The 20,271-nt window shown below is 41.4% G+C and overlaps 1 protein-coding gene and 10 non-coding genes across 14 annotated transcripts in view; 7 read left to right on the forward strand and 4 right to left on the reverse strand.

Annotated features, from left to right (window-relative positions):
- c23h20orf27 (chromosome 23 C20orf27 homolog) overlaps positions 1–15,520 on the reverse strand; it is a 39,634-nt gene extending 24,114 nt beyond the window's left edge. For 3 of the 4 annotated variants that reach the window (XR_005893148.1, XR_005893147.1, XM_041031200.1), the window contains exons 1-3: positions 15,192–15,520; positions 11,113–11,216; positions 5,587–5,726 (exon numbers count right to left, since the gene is read on the reverse strand). Coding sequence is in view for 2 of the 4 variants with exons in the window: in XM_041031200.1 (XP_040887134.1) it covers positions 5,587–5,726; positions 11,113–11,131 (159 nt within the window). In the remaining 2 variants the exon portion in view is untranslated. Of the gene's footprint in view, positions 1–5,586; positions 5,727–11,112; positions 11,217–12,290; positions 12,414–15,191 lie in introns of all 4 variants that reach the window. The other variant, XM_041031201.1, reaches the window with a different exon arrangement.
- Positions 15,521–16,738: 1,218 nt separating this feature from the next.
- trnak-cuu lies at positions 16,739–16,811 on the forward strand. Its single transcript has one exon. It is a non-coding gene; the product is annotated as a tRNA-Lys (tRNA).
- A 326-nt stretch (positions 16,812–17,137) lies between these two features.
- On the reverse strand, positions 17,138–17,211 carry trnan-guu. Its single transcript has one exon. It is a non-coding gene; the product is annotated as a tRNA-Asn (tRNA).
- Positions 17,212–17,327: 116 nt separating this feature from the next.
- trnak-cuu lies at positions 17,328–17,400 on the forward strand. Its single transcript has one exon. It is a non-coding gene; the product is annotated as a tRNA-Lys (tRNA).
- Positions 17,401–17,670: 270 nt separating this feature from the next.
- On the forward strand, positions 17,671–17,744 carry trnan-guu. Its single transcript has one exon. It is a non-coding gene; the product is annotated as a tRNA-Asn (tRNA).
- Positions 17,745–17,957: 213 nt separating this feature from the next.
- Positions 17,958–18,031, reverse strand: trnan-guu. The gene has a single exon. It is a non-coding gene; the product is annotated as a tRNA-Asn (tRNA).
- A 179-nt stretch (positions 18,032–18,210) lies between these two features.
- On the forward strand, positions 18,211–18,284 carry trnan-guu. Its single transcript has one exon. It is a non-coding gene; the product is annotated as a tRNA-Asn (tRNA).
- Positions 18,285–18,548: 264 nt separating this feature from the next.
- trnak-cuu lies at positions 18,549–18,621 on the reverse strand. The gene has a single exon. It is a non-coding gene; the product is annotated as a tRNA-Lys (tRNA).
- A 133-nt stretch (positions 18,622–18,754) lies between these two features.
- trnan-guu lies at positions 18,755–18,828 on the forward strand. Its single transcript has one exon. It is a non-coding gene; the product is annotated as a tRNA-Asn (tRNA).
- Positions 18,829–19,167: 339 nt separating this feature from the next.
- Positions 19,168–19,241, forward strand: trnan-guu. The gene has a single exon. It is a non-coding gene; the product is annotated as a tRNA-Asn (tRNA).
- A 682-nt stretch (positions 19,242–19,923) lies between these two features.
- trnan-guu lies at positions 19,924–19,997 on the forward strand. The gene has a single exon. It is a non-coding gene; the product is annotated as a tRNA-Asn (tRNA).
- Positions 19,998–20,271: the final 274 nt, after the last annotated feature.

Genomic DNA, 20,271 nt, shown 5'->3' on the forward strand with positions numbered 1-20,271 from the left:
TCACCTCTGCCAGATTGGTAGAGATTTATATATTTAAATATTTACTACTAAGACGATATATAAATCTTTCTGATGCTGTGCTCCAGCTGTTTGTCTCCATGAATTTTCTTGTATTGTTTTTAGTGCTGTTTGGTCAAGGTATGAAAAGTATTTACCCAACTAACTAAATATAAAGTGTAATACTAATCATCTGGCCTCTATTCTCAGCAACATTTATTATCTAAAAGAATTTAATTTTTCAACTTTTTCAGACATTTTACAACCTAATACAACAATAATGAAAAAGTTAGACTGTGCATGAATTGTCAGGCTGTTGGACAGCAAAGGACAAAGAAGACAGGACTTTTAAAAATTTAAAAACAGGTGGCAAATTGTTGATTACATAAGGGACACGCACTCTTTTATCTCCTCTTGCTGCTGCATCCAACCCAATTCATTTAATTAACTCTAAGGTGGACAGGTAAGAGCTACAGCAACAGAGAAGTAGAGTGTGAGGACTGATGTGGTGGTAGCTGACTAAAATTTAGCAAAGAGAAAAATTCATGATGGACTCATCAGAGAGAGGAGTGAGGAAAGCCTCACAGAGGAGACGGGATAAAAAGAGAGACAGCCAGAGAGGGGAGGAGACAGCAGGGAAGTGCAGGCAATAAGAGATAAGCCTAAAGCCCCTCCAGCTAGAGCTGCAAATGGCAGTTTCAGTCCCACACGACCCCTGGTTACAGCAACGGGCAGAGCAGAGGCTGCAAACAGCATTAAGTGAGAGGGGAGAGAGGGAACACTGAAGGAGCACTGCAGAGAAAAACAATAATCATTCTCTGAGCACAGTCCCACGCATGTCCACAGACTGTGAACTGTCTCTGAAATGTGATTTAATATGAACTTCATGCTGCGGATCTGGACAAGAAAAAAAAAAAGAAAAAGAAATGTCACTGTGACGGAGACAAAGACGTGATAATGGATATGAAACATTTCTGTTGGAAAGCAGTTTAAAGTAATTCTTGTTTATGGGTCTGATGTTTGTAAGCACTACTGAGCAATGGCAGTTTTAAAGATGTGGTATGTGTAACACACCCAGAGACACAAAGGACTCAAGAGCTCATCCAAAACAATGGCGTAATTTTTTAGTCAACTTGAAGGGAAATACCACAGATTTTATGAGGCTGTATGTCATCCCAGTTCACCAAGACAGTTCATTCAGTGCTTATGAACATAAAACACTGTCTGTTGATGAGAAACTGGAGACACTTTGCATGTTAGATGTCACAAAGACTGGCAGTTCTGCACAGACAGTGAATAAGACATCGACTAACAAGATTTACTTGTGAGTTCTTTTAAATCCTGGTCCACAGCTGTTGGCAGTGCTAGAATATAAAACTAATTTTGATGTGACTCATAAACTCACTCATTCATTCAAAGTACTGACATAATAAAAAGTAAAGTAAACTTAACCATCCCTGAGGGGACGTTTGTCTTGAGTGCAGTGCTACGGTCTGTTGCTTTACACAAAAACATAAAAACATCACAGAAACACAGGAGGCACTTGACACGGTACTGGAGAGTTGATTCACAAAAAACCAAAACATCTTAGAAACATAAAGGAGACATTTGACTATACACTGACAACACAGTGGTTAAAACACTAACTCTGAGAATTAAAGTGCTAAAGTGCTTGTGTATATATTCCACATTAGAGTTCAGCAGCTTAACAGAGGCTGGAACAAACGATAGCTTCGAGTGGTCTGATTTGTACTTTGGCACGCTGAGTCTTCTTCCTGATGGCAGAGGTTTGTATTCAGTGAAGAGGGGGTGTTGAGAGGCTGCGATGATTTTGCGACTGCCTGCTCGTACAGGCTCTGTTTGGGCTTGTATTCTTTCTTCCCTATTACCCTCACAGCTCCGTGCACGCTGGCAAGCCTGGCTTTCAGTCGCACTGTTAGGTTGCCAAACCATGCTGTAATTCCACATCTAATGATGCTCTCTAGGACTGAGCGGGAGAACATCGGCATGATCCGGCTGCTCACTTCATTCAGCCTCAATCGCCTCAGAAAGTAAAGTCTCTGCTGCAGTCTTTTGCTCAGGTTATAGATGTGTCTAAAATTGAATAACAGTATATCCTCTTCACATGTCCCTTCTCTTATTTTAATGTTTCCTATAGGCAGCCACATATCCTTGTGGTCATTAACTTTTAATCTGGCTCATCTACTCAGTAATATGATGACAGTCAGTGTTAATGTAAACCTTCTAATGGTGGTGAAAGTTCTGTCGCTCTGACTGTCCTGTGTCACTACAAACTCATGCGAATAAAAAAAAAATGTGTGGTCTCTGCAGAAACAAGTCTTCAGCCGATCTGTGCAGCACTGACAGCTGCTCATTTCCATACCCGGCTTCACCACCGTAATCAGAAACAAGAGCATGCACAAAGAAGAAACACACTGTGCCGTTTCTAGATGACCCCGCCTGTTTGGGAAATTCAAATAACCTTCATCAAAACCCGTATTCATACAGCTGTTGTATGCATGCCGCTTCCATCCCACACACTCCCACCTCATCTTCGGTCTGCCTGAGATGATACCCCCCCCCCGACACACACACACACACACACACACACACACACTTCCCGGCCGTTTCCATAGCAACATCACCCCCCTCAGCTCCAACGAAGAGCCACGAACGCTGGGCTGACAGTACTCTGCGCCCACTCTCAAGCTCGCTTAAAGAGCTTTGAGAAACATGCACACACTCACACAAGCCGGGCCGCTCTGTAACTGTGAAGGTCACAGCCAAGTCCGTAGTCCATCGACACGTGCACACACAGCTTCTAAGCAAACTGATTTGGCTGTGAATTAGTTTCACTGCTTGGAAAAGTTTAGTTACAGTGAGTGTGTGCAAAACTTTCCTCTGGGATTTTGGTATGCCTGAGAAATTGTGGAAGAAGAAAAGGATAACCTGAAAGCTGTTCTCACTCTCTGCCCCTTTTAAAATATAGAAAGGAATGACAGAGTTGTTTGTTGGATCCACAACAAACAGTAAAAGGGGCAGAGAGTGAGAACAAAGGCAGCTTTAGTCATATTTTAATACTGATATGAACAATTCCAGGACGTACTCTACCTGCAGGCAGGACATCTTTTCAAAAACCATCCAGAAAAGGTGAGCTACTTGAGGTGCAGCTCATTTTCTGTGCCTACCACTTGGACAGAGAAAAAAATCCATGACTTAAAAGTAAATTATAATATAAATTATGAGGTCGGTCCTCTGACATAGTGATGGTGCTAAATGAAAGGTGAGGGCCTCCCCAAAGTGATTAGGGTACAAAAAAAAAACAATGACTCAGAAATAAATGAGCTATGTTTTAAGTGTGCAGTCAGAAGGAACATGGTTCATCTGTGTTAACGAAGTCTGTACAGCTGAAACAACTTGATGGTCACTGATGTTCAATTTTAAGTTTTTCCACAGGCTCCAATTATTATAGTCTTTGGAGCTTTGGAGCCTTTGGCGCCCTCAGTTTCTGTTGCTCGGCTCCCGACTTGAGCACCTTCAGAGTTTAAGAGCTGACTGCAGAGAAAAGATGAAAAGTCTGATATCATTGTTCAGTGCCTTTATAGCCGAGAGAGGAGATTAACAGTAATAAGAAAAGACTTTAATCTTCTCCTGGATGTTTTGCAGATAAAACCTATCAATGCTCGTGAGCGGACTGACACACTAGATCAAAGAGTTACCTTCTAATATTATATCCACCACTTGAAAAACATGGCACTGGGGGAAGTCAAGGCCCTAATTATGACCAGTTACAAGACTGTCAGGGCCAGTGGGAAATACAGATATAATCTGTGAGAAGGTAGTGTTCGTTTTTCCAAAGGAAACTGAACTCATTTAATATCTGTTTCAAATATGGTAGTAATGAGTCTGATAACATCTGAAGCACTGCAGCTGGGTTTAGCCTGGGCTTTGATTTAAGTTAACTACCACTAGACTGATTCATCTGAAGATGAAATGATACGGGACACTGTGTCTTTTTGTATTTTGTGTTGGCAACCAACCTTAAATCGTTTGCCTCCAAATCTTGTCGAATCTGCTTACATTTTTTTAAACGGTACACATTTAACTGTGAATCTAACCCACAGAGATATTATTACCTTGACAGGACAATTAACTTGGACTTGGATTAAGTTATCTGCTGAACATGGTGTCCATTATACAGATGGAGACTGAATGATGTCTCTAAGCTGGAAGAAAATGACTGCAGCTCGTTTTCAATCCAAGGGAGCATGTGATGATGCCAGATGATAACTGAGCTTGGGGGAAAGAACTAATCATTATCTTATAAGGAAGAGCCTCCAAACATTTCCAGTATTTCGGAGTGACTCCTTGAAACTAAATGGATTCAGGCCAGATCATCATGTGATTACAGCATCTGATGCTTCTCTGCAAATACAGCTCTCAAATTTGTGGCTTTACTTTGAGTAAAAATAATCAGGTTAACCCTTTTTAAAGGACCAGTGTGCAGGACTTCATGGCATGTAGCAGTGAAGTTGCAGTTTGCAACCAAGTGAATACCCCTCCCCTCACCCCTCCCCTTCCAAGCACGTAGGAGAACATACGGTGGCCTTCAGGTAACGGAAAAACACAAAAAGGCCCTCTCTAAAGCCAGTGCTTGGTTTGTCCGTTCTGAGTTTCAGGTGATTATACACTAATGAAAAAATAACTATGAATATTACATTCCATTTCTGCCAATAGATCGCCTTAACTCCCACACACCGGTCCTTTAAAGTGCTGCAGTCAATCACTTCCACTTCTCACATCCTTGGCTCATATGTTACATTCCTGAGCTAAGCTGCACAGAGAACCTGAAAATACACCTTAAATATCCTTATTTTATCCAGATAGCGTGCTTGCAAAAATCACATTGATTGATATTATTATTAGTTTTTATGTAGGAGTGAAATCAACACAAATTCACTTTCAAAATTAGACATTATCTGAAAAAAAATGTCAAACAAATATCACTTTTCATTTTGGACATTTTCAGAGATGTATTTGTGTCTGAGCTTCTGTATGAGTGTGTTAAAATATGCATACATTACATCATTAATACATTTGTTTTAATAGCATCCTCTAATGTATTGACACCACTTATGGAAGCTATTCAGTACTCATGAGTTTGCCATAAGAATAAAGTTGTAGTGAACAATCAAAGAACTGACGGGAACACAAAACAAACAGGGTATCAGATGATTTATCTCTACCCCTGTCCACTTAGCATGTTAGACTGGGTCGATTATAAGATGTGACGTCGCAGTGACTGAAGATAACACTGATGGTAAGAGGCTGGCTTCCAAACAGGACGTGCAGCCAGAGCACAAACTGATTTCTGGGGTTGAGTGAGTGTTTTTTTTTTTCTTTTGGGATAAAAACTTTTAAGATAAAAGTAGAGATACACTGACAACAACACAAGACACTGCTGAGTATATGTATGTGCTTATAAACACTTAAAAGAAATAACTGAAATGAAAACCGGGGGAACTCAAAACAAATCTCACTCAGCATCTGTAGCTATCAAACGTCAGGCTATTGCAAGGTTAAACACACCTTGACCATGAAGTTGCCGTCATCCTCTGGAGTCACCATGACGACGGAGTCATGCAGCTTTTCGTCAAAGTGAACATGTGATGGGGCTCCGGCAGCGGGGGGCTCCTCTGAGAAGCGTACGCCTCCTGCCTTCGCACAACCTGAGAAAGAGGGAAGAGGGAAGAGCCGCCGAAGGTCAGATATGAACACGAGCACTCACGCTGGGTCCGTTTAAAGAGTGAAAAGATGAGTTACACGACGGCAGTCGACTCCTTTTAGTGGCATAAAGGAGCGTTCAGCAGAGCACTTTACAATCATTCAAACCTGCTCTGGCAGTCTGAAGGCACAAGAAGCTGTTAAAGCCTGAGCAGCACACAAAGAGAAGTATTTATGCACAGATACAGTGCAGAGCACCGATCATATAGTGTGAAAACAGGAAAAGGACGAAGGGACAAAGGCTAACACAAACAGACTGGCTTTTATATCACTCATATATTCAAGTGATCTCATACTGCAAGTGAATACAGTGTGCCATCAAACTTTTCTTCCCAGTAAGATTACATTACAAAGCTCTCTACACCAGTCTCCATGGGAGACTGTGTCAAAATAAAAGGGGTTAAAGAATAGGCTTGCTAGCTAAACATATTATTTCCCTTCAGGTTTTGGTGCTCTCCTATGACACTGAGACACGCTGATATTTGTTCTCCTGCCCAGGAATCCACTCTCAGTGTGGGAGAATAGAAACTTGTTCTCCAAATAAACCCTCTCCTCCCAAAAAATAATAATTCTCTGAGAAAACAAACAATTTGTCTGAATTTCTGCTCAAAGGGCTCTGGGTCTTATTATAGAGCATCATTTTCCCAGACCTCAGAGGAGTGTAAAACATGTATAGAAGCTAAACAACAAGCGACAGATAAACACTGCAAAGAATACAGTATGCTGGCTTTCTCTGCTACACTTAAACAACCTTTTAAATGTTTATTAAATATTCTATTAATAGAAGGTTGTCCTTGTAGAGCCGCTGGGACGTATCCATCATTTTAATTTGAATGCCATTTCTCATAGAAACTCTTTGGAAAAGTGCTGTTGTAGTGTGTGTGTTTGACTCAGAGATTACCATATCCATCATCACTATGTTGTTTATTACCATCTTTCCAATTATCCTCAATTTATTCAGAACTTCAAAGGTGCTCAAATCAGCAGTGTGACCAACTCGCTTTAGCTTTGTTTTGTAGCCAGTATTACTGACTGCCAACTCAAATACTGCGTGACAACAGGGGACAGATACCCAACCACCTTCTGAAATAAAAACACACTATTTAACTTCACACCTAGGTGTTTTGTTCCTGCTTCCCTGGCTCAGATGTATTTATATCCAGTCTCACAGGACAGAGAAAACACAAGGCATTTTCACCACTACACTGCACAGGTATCTATAATCTACCTTATTAATTTAGTGCGACCTTTACAGCTGAGGATTTCAATTCCATAAAAGCTCCTCTGCCTTCCTTTTGCTATAAATGGCGACTGAACATTGAATTTAAATTTGCCACGTGGTCAGAAACACAACTTCAAATAAATGCTAATGTTGCTTTGCATCTCCTGGATACACAAATAGAAACTGTTTGATGTTTCATTCAGCAAAACTACTTTATACAGTGAAATTATGTCAGCGCTGTGTTTACAGCTTGTTGCAGAAAAATGAGTGAGAGTAGGTTGAAGTGTTTTGCTCCAGTTTAAACTTTAATCAGGTGTTCCAGCAAACCTGACAGCTGAAACAGATTTTATTCTTTCAATTCTTTTCTTTTTTTTTAAACATTTTTTAGCAGAGACTTTATTCCCCTCCATATCTGGACCAGAAAATACTCCTTTAAGCCAAATATAAGACTCTTGTCAGAGGAGGAAATATCTGACTTTCTCTGCCAAGCCACGATAAGCCACCATTTGGTGTAGTTGGTGCCATCTGTATTAATTATTAAGTTAACAGAGCAGAGCCTGGTAATAATGTAATCTATATCTTGAGGATAAAACCAAGAAAACATAATGGACTTTTTATTCCAAACCAACAGCACGTGTACTCAGGAGCTGTACTTGAACATATCTTATTCTGACTTGGAAAGCATGAAGAAAAATCTATGGACGGATGCAAAACAGGTCACATTAGATTAAAGCTAATCACATCCCAGTGTCTGTGTGTTCCAAATACATTGTGGTTAATATTAAAGAGACAATCCTATGCTGCATAACTGCTCCAACCCTTTTAACCGAATTCATGTACTGGCTTATGTCCTTGCCTTACATGTAGCACAGGCCATTACTGTCCCACTTGGGCAGAGTTCCATTAAACTTTTATTCAGACTCATATTACAGATTAGAAATCCTTGCTATCAGCAATGTGGGTCACAATAATGAGTTCAGAAGTTACGTCATGTTCCATATGTGAAGGATCACTATGCAGAAATTGGAAAGTGGAATCGAGGAATGCTGTTCACTGTTTGATAATGCAGAACACCTTGTACTATCCTTCTGAATCACAGACCATGAGATGTTATATTAAACATCACAGAACAGTGAAAGTATTCTGTAGGAATATACAGCAGAAGGGTGTGTTTTTTCCCTTCTAGAGAATAAAGACTCTCCATATGAGGACTTAAAGCTTTAAGTTAATGATCTAATCACGTGATGGGACCTGTTATTTGAAGTTACTACTCCCACTATAAGAGGCTTATTGCATGAAGCCTAGGAGTTCATATAACAGGGCTCCATGACTGTAATTACATTCACTTGGCACACAAGAGGCTTAATAATGACATGCTTTCACACTGTAGTACAGTAGTAGTTTTTTATAGTCTTGTATGTTTGTTTTTATAAGTTTCTCATCTTCTGTATTGAAGATTAAACTGCGAGAGTTTCATGCCTGTACATCCAAAGTAATTCCGCCCACACTAGGAATGTGAGCAGCAGCAATGTTCAAGTTTGTCACTCACTGAGTTGCACACTGCAGCGACTTCTACAGCTCTACTCGTCCTGTCCTGTCCTGTCCTGTCCTGTCCTGTCCTGTCCTGTCCTGTCCTGTCCTGTCCTATCCTGTCCTGTCCTCAGGAATCCTCTTGGCTCAGCCTCAACAGCATTTAACATGAGCAAAAACTCAACTTGTCACCTCAAGACATGAGCAATAAATATGATTCTTGCTGACATGATGTAAAACGATGAAAAAAATGTGCACACAAGAAAATCGTATCTGCCACTGGAGCGATTTACGGCATTATTTTGAGATCACACCAACATTATCACAGGAGCGGCAGAGCTCTGGGCCAAGCCGCTGTGTCAGGCTCATTATCACAATACTGAGCTCTGTGGCCTTTTAGATGGGTTTTATAATCCCAGACGAAGAGGGAGCAGGGGCACACACACCCACACTTACCCTCTCAGCAGCTGCAGACCTATAACCAGACAGATGCATGTGCGCACACACACATGCACGCCCTGCTGAACTGGCTTATTTCAGATTAATCCCTATCTGCTTCTGACCCTCTGCTAATCTATCTGTCAGTGTATCTGCCTCTGCTCTGCTGAATATTACAGCGTTCTGTCAGTCTATCAGGCTTCTTTGCTCTGAATTCTCTGAAATAAAATCAAAATCTGCATGTTTGTGCAGGTGTAGGACCAGAAAGAAGCACCACGTTTGGTTTGGATCAACGCAGCCTTTGCACACTGGACATCTGAACTTTTTCACTCCTCGCTAACACACCATCGCCTGCACCATGTGATTGGTTTTCCTAAACAGCAGCACGGCCGGCATGTTTTGCAGGTTTACTTCTTGTTTTGATTAACACAAGTTGCCTCTCCTCCCACGGCAAATCAAAAGCTTCTATGGCTGATGAGGACATCAATAAACAAACACACCTGGGACTCTACTGCTCACCAGCCTCTGTCTTCATCTGCGCTTCTCTTTCTGCATCTCCTCTCTTTACAACTGCTTCTTGCAGATTAATCAACAATGAAAATATTCATTATTTGCAGCCTTAGTTTCTTCACTGTGCTGCTAAGCCGAAGTCCTATGACCACATTTGCTGTACGAGAGCTGACGACTATAAGTCTGTTTTCAAAATGCTTTAAACGTTCACACCGAGGAAATTTATCCATATTTGACTTTAAAGCCACACAATTCTAATGTGCTACTCAAAGTTCCTGAGCACTTATATATAAAATATTTTCATTTTCCCCAAGGTGGCAACACATTCCTTCCTGTGACATTTCAGTCCATCACACATGAAAAATACATTTTGCAAAATGCCATCAACAGAAAGTCAGAGCAGAGGCTCCCTCTGCATCGGCCTTCATTCAGTGACCTTATCAAAAAGAACAAAGGCCTTCAGAGTGGTCCTTGAAGACAACAAGCATCCATACTCCACCAGGTTATTCATGGAGGTAATATAAACAGGAACGAATCCTTTACAGCTCTCTCTCAGGCCTTTGTCAGTCTTGTTTCTAGTGTTTTTTTTATTGAGACATTGCTTCTTTTGAGGAAGTAAATTTTGCTTGCCTCCCCGAAAACCCTCTCACAAAGCTGCTGACATTGTTTCGCCACCACTCACACCCTTTTCCCCAAGACCACCTACGTGAGAAAAAACATTGATTTTGAATTTAAATTTAATTGATTAACCTTCCTGGAATGCCTCCAGGCTGTCTCGCTGGTGAAAAGGTTAATTTGGGGTTTTCTATCACAATAAACTATACCGAAGAATTTGTCACTGTTTTTTTTTTTCCTTTCGTTGCAACAGTAAATCCCTTCTAAGAAACACTGAATGCAGGACAAAGATTAAGAAATCTAATTCACCTACAACAGATTAAATGATAGAGCTTCCAACGTTATGATCACTTCCTGGCTGGGTAAAAGGGCTTATATGTAATGGAAGTAATCCATCCCATGCACTACAATGTAGCTCGAACTATATGTGATATCCTGTATTATATGCACCTGTAAAATGTGCATTCCTTTTTGTAAATCATTGCTAGCAAAAAAAAAATCATATTGTGGATAAAGTGTTTTTAATTCTAAACTTTCAAATCAAATGTGAGGGAAAGGGACGGAAGAATTAAAAGGAGAGAACTGAAACTGAGTAGGGCCTGTGGGAAATCAGATCTGGATTTAGCAGTGGGTTTAGCAGTGGATTGGTTTCCTTTCTGGGATCAATGGTCAGGACTTTCTCCTGACCTGCCTCACTTCTTCTAAAATACATTTATGCAACTAATTTTTCAGCCCAGAGGCACAGGGCTGAATTATTCACTCGAACTTTAAACCACAAACACAGACCACTTGATGCTGAGACACATAAATTTTGATCCAGGTTTTGCCTTGGCTGAATATTAAGTGCTGTTCATCGTGTCTGCCTCAAATGGTTTCTACTGTTTCCCAAAGCTGCGGAAAATCACTACACGACTTACTGCTACTGAAGGGCTTATGAGAAGAAGATTTAAATATGAAAAAGTTAGCGAACATCGCAGTAATTACAACAAGCAGTGAACAGAATAATAAAAACTCACTCTTCTTAGCAGCGGCCATGTCACAGGAATTGGTCCAGTACAGACACACTTGGACACACGCTGTCACAGCCTTGTCATCTCAGCCGTCTGACCTCAGAACGACCCTGCAAAACAAATTAGGATTGAGAAGACCATGAGAGAGATGCATTTAGCAACAGATAACAGGAGAGAGAGACAGAAAACAACAGGCAATGATTAGATCAACAGAGGAGCATGTGAAGATAAGGAGGAAGCTAAAGGTTGTACATGATAGAGAACTAAAATGGGGAAACAATCGCTCGCCACAGTAAGTTTTCCAGGGTGTTTTTCTTTCTAAATCCACGACCCCAGGTTAGTCTGTATTTCAGCTGAGAGCACAGCTGTGCTGTACTCGTCAAGCCAGGAACACCAGAGACTCCCGACAGAGACTTCAATTAAAGGAAAACAACAAAACCGTCTAAGAGGATTAGCAAGGGGCTGAACCTGCTGTTCGTGGGCTTCGCACAGATGGAGATCGTTCATTACATCTCTCGGAGGTGCTTAATGTAAATATGGAAGTATAAAAAAATACACCGTATGTTGGTATGCACTATAGAGCATAATAACAAGGTACTGGCAGCACATAAGTGAAAGTGACAGCGAGCAGGTCTATTTAATCTACTGCTGCGATAACACTCAAGGGAGCAGCCTTGTTTTCAGGCATTACTGCCGTTATACAACATTAACACACATGCTCAGTCGGACAACTTTCTCTAAAGCTGTGACTTTACATAATAGTCAAAACCAGGTGAATTTTTTTGCACTGGCTTCCAAACACAGTTGTGCTGGTTCCTGCTTGGTGACTGCGAATATATAGTCTCTGAAATAAGGTGACTTTTGACTTTTTGTTTTCCATTTAGAGGCAAAGCAGCCAGCAACTGACTGAAAGATGCTTTCTCTCACTCTTTATGCCAAGCTTAACAGATGATGCTCGTGTATATAGCCAGTTACCTACATTTCTTTTTGTCCATGCTTGAAAGGCAATCTTATTCCAATTTGGACAAAAATCAGATGCTGCTGGTCCTTGGAAATGTTCCCTCTTCAAAACTAGCAAACGTGCCAAGTCTAGACCTTGTTCTTAGAATTCATGTGATTCATTTTAATGGGAAGTATTTCTGTGTAATTGTAATAATACACATTTTCGAACAGGAAACACTCACATCTGTGAGGCCAGTGACCCCAAGAAACTCTTGTGGTTTGTACTTCCTTCTTTTTAGTTTAGCCAAGGCTTGGGACAAAGACGAAACGGACGAAGATCAGTGTCAGAGTCCTCGCTTTTCTTACTGCAACACGGAAAGGAAGCGTGTCACATCATGAAACAGAAAACTTACAATGTCACATCCACTGAGAATACTCTGGAATCAGAAGATGGTCCACTTTTAGCAGTGTGAAATATCAGCGCTGTTTTGAGCGCCTAAATAGGTCGCTATGATTAGTAAAACCACTGATGGGAATCAAATGTACACACCACCCAGCTGTGAGAGCAGCGGTGTGACACGTAAAGTACGTCTTAAGCTGTTATTTTCATAGTCGTGACAGTCCATGCTATTGGCAATGATCAGACTGTCCTCAAGAAGTGAAATGCTGAGACCTGGGACTGCAGTAACACCATTAAAAAGGAGTCCAACAGGGCAGGACACACAAGCAGTCAGACACTCAGACAGGTTTTATACAAAACCCTGATTAGTTTCTCAGGAAGAGAAAACAATGGTGAAGATTATTACCCAATCATTTTTTAAGTAAATATCCATTACAGTTTTCAGAGAGACTGCTTTGTTCCAATATTTGAGCACCATGCACACAGTTTGCTTCTACAATGAGGAAATATTACAGACATCATGGTGCATTTATTTTCAGTTTCACCTCCAAATATAAGGTTTCAGATAATCTGGCTGTACAGGTTCACTTGTTTACAACCTGTGACCTGACTGTTTTGTGTTTCTTGCGCTGTTGGACTTGACTGTTCTAATGTCATGGTGTTCCCAGGTCTCTGAAATCCAGTGAGGGCTCTAAAGCAGAGCTGCTGAAGGCTGCGTGAAATAAAAGACGAGTGGTTCCTGTGAATCAGGCACCACAACACTTGGGAAAAGTACCAGGTAGTGCAGTGTGAAGTTACTGGGCTGTTGAATTTTATGTGTGACCATGGAAACATGGTGTGACATAGAGGACGCGTTGGCAATGTCAACCGGGACAGGTGGGACCCAAAAGCACAAATGTAATATGTGAGGTCAGAGATAATCTAGCACACAGATGTGTATATATGAACAACTTAATAATCAAAACGTAGCAGCATAAATCATTGATTGGGCCACTGCTGTACAGAGCTGTTCCTCCTACAGTAACCTTAAAAGGTTGTGAGCACTGAACTTAATTTACATGCATGACCGCCTCTTTAAATCAGAAGCCCAGCCAGGCTTTGTTACCAATAGCTCTCCCTCTGCTCTGTGCCACAGTTGTCAAATTAAAATTGCAGATGCCACAGAGAGCAACAACAGGTACTCGTCTCCTGCTTTGAATTTATTCCCGTTATTTTTGGAAAGTGATTTGCCTCCCTCCATGTGCAACACACACAGGGAGAGACAGGACACATAACTGTCGCTATAAAGTAAGCAGTACTTCACTGCAGAGTAAACCATGTGCAGTGGTTTGTACAAGTCAATAAGCTGTGGGCTGAAACAACTCTGCAATTAATTAATAAGTGGATCAACTGAAAATTTATCAGCAACAATTTTATAGTCAAATAATTCACTGGCTGCCTCTTCTCTAATGTAAATATTTTCCTGTCTTTCCTCATCCGCTCTGATAGTAAATATCCTGAGTTTAGTCTGTCGGTCAGGCAAAACAAGCAGTCTGAATGTGGTAAACTTGGGCCATTTTTCACTATTTGCTGGCATCTTATAGACCAAACACTTAAGTAAGGAAATAATAAGCCAATTAATTAAAAGTGAAAACAGTCAATAGTTGCACTGCACAGAACACCGTGCCATGCATGTATACACACTAAAATAAACAGCACTGTATTATCAACAGCATTATCTGCTCCATTTACACGGCTGAACTCTGATGACACAATGCTTTACTACACCATTACCTCTCTACATCCACAAAGTACATAGAACACACTGACAGTTTTTTTTTGGTACCTCAAACTAAAACTGATGGAGTCTTAAAGAACAGCCTTTAAATTCATTAATTATGTTGAGTTTTGACTGAACTGAGATACAGACCGAGATATCATAGTGGTGGAAGAAGTACTCAGATGTTTTAACACAGTCTCAATAACAAACAAAAGTCCTGCATTAAGACTTTTACTTGAGTAAATGTGCAGCTAAGTGTTAGCATCAAAACACACACTCAGTTGGCACTTTTTTAGGATTAGGTACCTGGACAAACAGACAACAGCCTCCAAAATGGCCACACATTTGAATCAGCACCTCTATCAAACAGTTTCAGTATAAACTGGACATTATAACCTTCATGAAGGAAGGATTTACTGCCCAACTTTTGAATTAGACTGCATTATCTAATGTGTATCTAACAAACTGACAAGTGAGTGTACTTAAAGTACCAAAAATAAAAGTACCTATTTCAGAATTATGTATGTTACACTCTTCGATTATAACTTTAATGTTACAGCTGGTAAGGGTGGACTAATTTTAATTACTTAACTGGGCAGCATAACCTTTAACATTACATAAATTGTTTTGTAAAAAATTTCATAAAGGAGTCAAATATAGTGTTACGACATTTCCATCTGAAATGTAGTGAAGTATAAAGTACCATAAAATGGAAATATCGTACTGAAGTACACCACTTGGGTGATGGTGTTTAGTAACTTTCCACCACTTGATAAAAATATAAACTAAACGCTATTTTATTAACATTAACAATGCCTACAATGTGCACAGCAGGAACAGCCGGGGGACATAAATATAAATGGACATGTTAGCTATCTGTCCTGACAGATGACCCCGTCCTTGCTAGGTGTTAGTAATTTCCCTAAAAAGTTGCGAAACGTAAAATCAAAATTTCTTTTGTTTTCTTTGTCAAGCAAATCTTACCTCACTTCATTCACGACAGGTGAGAGTCGATCGTGTGCCTGTAGAGACAGCAGAAACCGTGTCCGTCTGTGAGTGTGTGTGGAGGACCAGTTTGGAGCAGCAAGTGGAAGCACCAGCAGCTCAAAACACAAACGGACACCAGACCCTCCACTCCCCTCTTTTCTCCGCTGCACTTTCTCTACAATTTCCGCATTTGATCACGTGGTTTGGACGGGGCACCCCTTCTACCGCTTACAGTCCGAGTTTTTTTTTTTTTTACAAAGGTGGCCGAGTGTAATAAAATCTCCGCCGGTCGACCGAAACACCTGAACACCGCTTCTCCTCACTCTGGGCAGCTGAGCAGTGAGGACCGAAGCTGGGGGTGAAACAGCAGCTGACCTCGCGCTCCAGCTCCAGCCACCGTGCCTCGTTGTAATTAAGTGGCGCCATCTAGTGGTGCTTGTGCACAGTATGATGTATTTAGCACAACTTTAAACAAGTATGGTAGTAAAATGCAGCATACACACTAATGTTCCAGCAACATTAATCCAAAACACAATGTTTAACAGTAAAAAAAAAAAAAAAATTAAAGGGACAATTTTTGTGCATAATGAGAACTTGTACTTTAGTCTTTTTTTTTTTTTTTTTTTTTTTACACAGCAGCACACCCCTCCCCCTGCCCTGAGATGACCCCTAACCTCAAAAAAAAAAAAAAAAAAACGCAATTTAGCGGCTTTTGGTCCGAGTTCTGTCGCACTTCGATGGATAAGTTAAACTTTGTTAAAACGTTGTTCAGTTCATATACAGTATTTCAACGAAGCTTTATTTTATTTATTTGATGCGCAACTGGAGACACCCAGCACTATTAAACCGGACAGCTAGCTAATGTCAAGCCCGTCTTCACGGTAAAAATGTGACTTATATATAATCTGATTAATTTATTCCGATTAAACTGCAACAACAAAGAAAGTGTTGGTTGGGTAAAATACAATTGTTAATTTAAGAATAATTACTGCGGGACATGTATCTGGTGAGTGAAATGCTAATGAAAACGCCTGCATTAGCATAAAACACTGACTTAATTAGCGTTAATGGCTGGGGTATTAGCACTAGCTAAATGTCCATCGATGTGGAGTGAGTTGTCAAAAGTAGTGCAGTTTGCACATGGCGCTCATCATCTTGACCTTGCATCAAGGTACTATTTTTTTTTTTAAAAATATATATATATAAATTCAAGATACTTTCTGACATGGCAAATCATTTTCTTGGCTCTCTTCTTTTTTACTTTTGTAGACATGATCCTGGTTTTGGAATCGATGAAGACAAAGTTGACAGTAAGTAATACTTTCCAATAGTTTGTTACCACTGTATGCTATTTATTAGCTATTCAGGGAACTATATATGTGTCAGTAGACTGTGGTTTATTATTTCACTAAAATATCCCATCAGATCTCATTATTAACTAGTGAAAGTCATGTTTTTACGGCTTCCTTGCAGAGTTGATTGCTGTTGTTAGTTAGCAGATTTTGGTTTCATTATAAACTCCTCTTTCAACGTTTTCATCAGTAGCCCGGCTAGCTCAGTCGGTAGAGCATGAGACTCTTAATCTCAGGGTCGTGGGTTCGAGCCCCACGTTGGGCGCATGACTTTTCTCTTTCTTTCAGACAGTCCTGACATTTCATAAATTTCTTGGACACCTTGATGTCAGAAATTTCTTGATTTTTTTGGAATGAACCAGCAGCAGTCAGCCCTGATCTTTTACTGTTATTATCATTTAGGACTTATGTTTGTTTGTCTTTTCATCCAGGTGTAGGCAGTATTCCAAACAGGTTTATCAGGCACATGTGTTTTCAAAATTACTACAAAACAATGTCATGGGCTAAAACACGAAATCTCTGTATTACATCTTAGTCTGATTTGAGTTCATAATTTAATGTCCATCCTTTCATATCTGTGAAAAATACAGTCGTCCCTGGGTGGGCTCGAACCACCAACCTTTCGGTTAACAGCCGAACGCGCTAACCGATTGCGCCACAGAGACCACATGACTGGATAGTTGGTATGCAATTGTGATAGCACTGCTCCCACACCAATGAGGTGTAGGACCATGGTCACAGTAGACTCAACACTCCTATTTTTTCATGCATTAGAGCAACAGCCCGGCTAGCTCAGTCGGTAGAGCATGAGACTCTTAATCTCAGGGTCGTGGGTTCGAGCCCCACGTTGGGCGCAGTGTTTTTTTTTTTTTTTTTAAATTATGAGTAACATATTATATTAGTTCATGCTGAGTTACTGGAAATTTAGGGGGCATTAGACTAAAATAAAGAGACCCTGTCCTTGACCATGTGCTGGCGTGCTCATGCTCTGCTTACAGAGCTAGCTGAGCTGTAAAACACCCATCCCCCACATAATTTGTCACTGCAAGCATGCAGGCCTTGGCGTCCCCCATGCTATGGAGCACACAGACAAAGAACTGAACAGTGCAGCTTGCAGCAACCTTGTCTCTGTGGCGCAATCGGTTAGCGCGTTCGGCTGTTAACCGAAAGGTTGGTGGTTCGAGCCCACCCAGGGACGAGTTTTTTTTTTTCCCCCTGTCCATTGTATCTTACCATGCTCAAAGGAACTGTTGGTCTTTTGACAATGTTGTTATGAAATTATACATAAAAGCAGCTTCACCCTCCCTCTCCTTCCTGCCTCTGCATCTACCCCTCCCCCATAGCCCCAAGTGAGTATCCAATGGCCGTGTCAGCTCTGGGTTTTTCAGGCAATGGCTTAAGACAAAACAGTCGTCCCTGGGTGGGCTCGAACCACCAACCTTTCGGTTAACAGCCGAACGCGCTAACCGATTGCGCCACAGAGACCCCATGGGCAGTACCCCTGGGAGCAATCGTAACCACTTTGGTTCTTAGTCCTTGTAAGCGGATGTACACACTCATTGTAAAGAAATACAATCTCGTCTTCTCGAAGTCTAGCACTAGCGAATGTAGGTGGGTGGGGATTGATTTATGAGGCCACGCCCCCTCAAAGCCCAACCAGAGCTGTCTCTGTGGCGCAATCGGTTAGCGCGTTCGGCTGTTAACCGAAAGGTTGGTGGTTCGAGCCCACCCAGGGACGGTGCACTCAGGTTTTTCATAAACGCGGTATAGTCTCAATTATATTGGCAGGTTAGCGCATGCGGGTTTAAGCCGAGGTGGGGCTATATATCGGCATCGGTTGTAGACAGAGAAACACAAGGGTGACGTTTTTAAATTTGTTCACTCTGGGGCCCTGTTCCGTGTGGAATCATACAATAAAAAAAACTTTTGCAGATGCTCCTAAACTCATCTCTGCGTGGATGTGTGAATGTCAGGACTGTCTGAAAGAAAGAGAAAAGTTATGCGCCCAACGTGGGGCTCGAACCCACGACCCTGAGATTAAGAGTCTCATGCTCTACCGACTGAGCTAGCCGGGCTGTAAAGAATCCTTCCCCCCACATCATAGTGGGGGAGGGAGCTGGCAGGTCTCTCCCTCACACATATACCCTCCCCCTCCTGCTGCAGAGCACACAGACAAAGAACCTGAACCATGGTGCCTGCAGCGACCTTGTCTCTGTGGCGCAATCGGTTAGCGCGTTCGGCTGTTAACCGAAAGGTTGGTGGTTCGAGCCCACCCAGGGACGAGAATCTTTTCTTCCTCCCTTCCTAGGTATGTCTGTGCAAGTTCTAGAGAGGCTGGTTGGAAAGCCCAAACATTTAAACTCATCCCTTTCCCATCTAGTGGGCGGTACCCCTGGGAGCAGTCGAAACCACGTTGGTGGAACATCTTGGGTGGTGCCTACTGGGCTTCCTCAAGTGGACTCGTTAGCTCGTTAGAGGGTACCTAGGCTCATCGTTGCGAGCATCATGTGAATTGAACCAAGACACGAACTTCTGCGACATAAACCTTTCTTTCACGCGCAAATACGGGTGGGTGAGGATAGAAGATCGAGATCACACCCACTTAATTTCAAAACAGGGCAGTCTCTGTGGCGCAATCGGTTAGCGCGTTCGGCTGTTAACCGAAAGGTTGGTGGTTCGAGCCCACCCAGGGACGCTTTGTATTTAAAGAACCAGGTAATACGCCTGGGTGATAAATCTGTGTTTTCTGAAGTGATATAGGACCTTTCAGGTCAAGGTACATGTATTCATGTTTTAATTGTTCAATGCGTTTAAAGGGCAAACAGTTTCTGTTTTGCCCACTCTGACTTTAAGTAAACCATGTATAACGTAACATCCGTTTCTGCTGGGTCAGTGGAAAACTTAAAGGGCACTAGACTTAAGTGAGGAGTCCGTCTCCTTGACATTGTGCTGGCTTGCTAGTGTGAGTCGGTGCTAGTGTTCATTAATAGAGACAAGATACTTACATACTTAGTAGAGACAAGCTTCTTAGTCATTCAGGTCATGGTATTGATGCTAGACAAAGGTAGAGGGGAAGGAAAAGGAGCAAAAAGTTTTCAGTATAATGTCAGACAGTGCCATGACAGTTGCATCACCATCACAGTTGCAACTCGGATTAAAAAGATTAAGGTAAAGGGGCAGAGTAGGGACAAAGTAATTACATTAAATGCATTATCCCCATTGTATAGATTGTAGAGAGATGATAAATAAATAGCTGGTGAATATCTGTCCTACATGGCCACCACTAAAATAAAATACTTTTCTACATTTAAATATCAAAAACAGGTGGGTGGGGGTAGAATATCGAGGCCACACCCCCCCAACTTCACAGCACATGAGTCTCTGTGGCGCAATCGGTTAGCGCGTTCGGCTGTTAACCGAAAGGTTGGTGGTTCGAGCCCACCCAGGGACGAGTGGTTTTGTGCTTCAGTTACTTATGTGAATGAACAATATAATTGCTTTACCTCAGGCATAAGAGTAAGAGAAACATGGAGCAAAAATATGGCTATGGCAGCATGAATATGACACATCACCAGTAGTGATGTGTCCAGAATAATTGAATTCAAAGTCAGAGTACAGTTGAAACTGACTCATAAATAAAGACTGCAGTTGGTGTTTGGTTGTTAAATGAAAGGTTGGAGGTTCGGGGCCATCCAAGGGCACTAGATTGTTAAAGAATTAAAAGT

This window comes from Toxotes jaculatrix, chromosome 23 (assembly GCF_017976425.1).
Source record: "Toxotes jaculatrix isolate fToxJac2 chromosome 23, fToxJac2.pri, whole genome shotgun sequence".
NCBI classification, from domain to species: Eukaryota; Metazoa; Chordata; class Actinopteri; family Toxotidae; genus Toxotes; species Toxotes jaculatrix.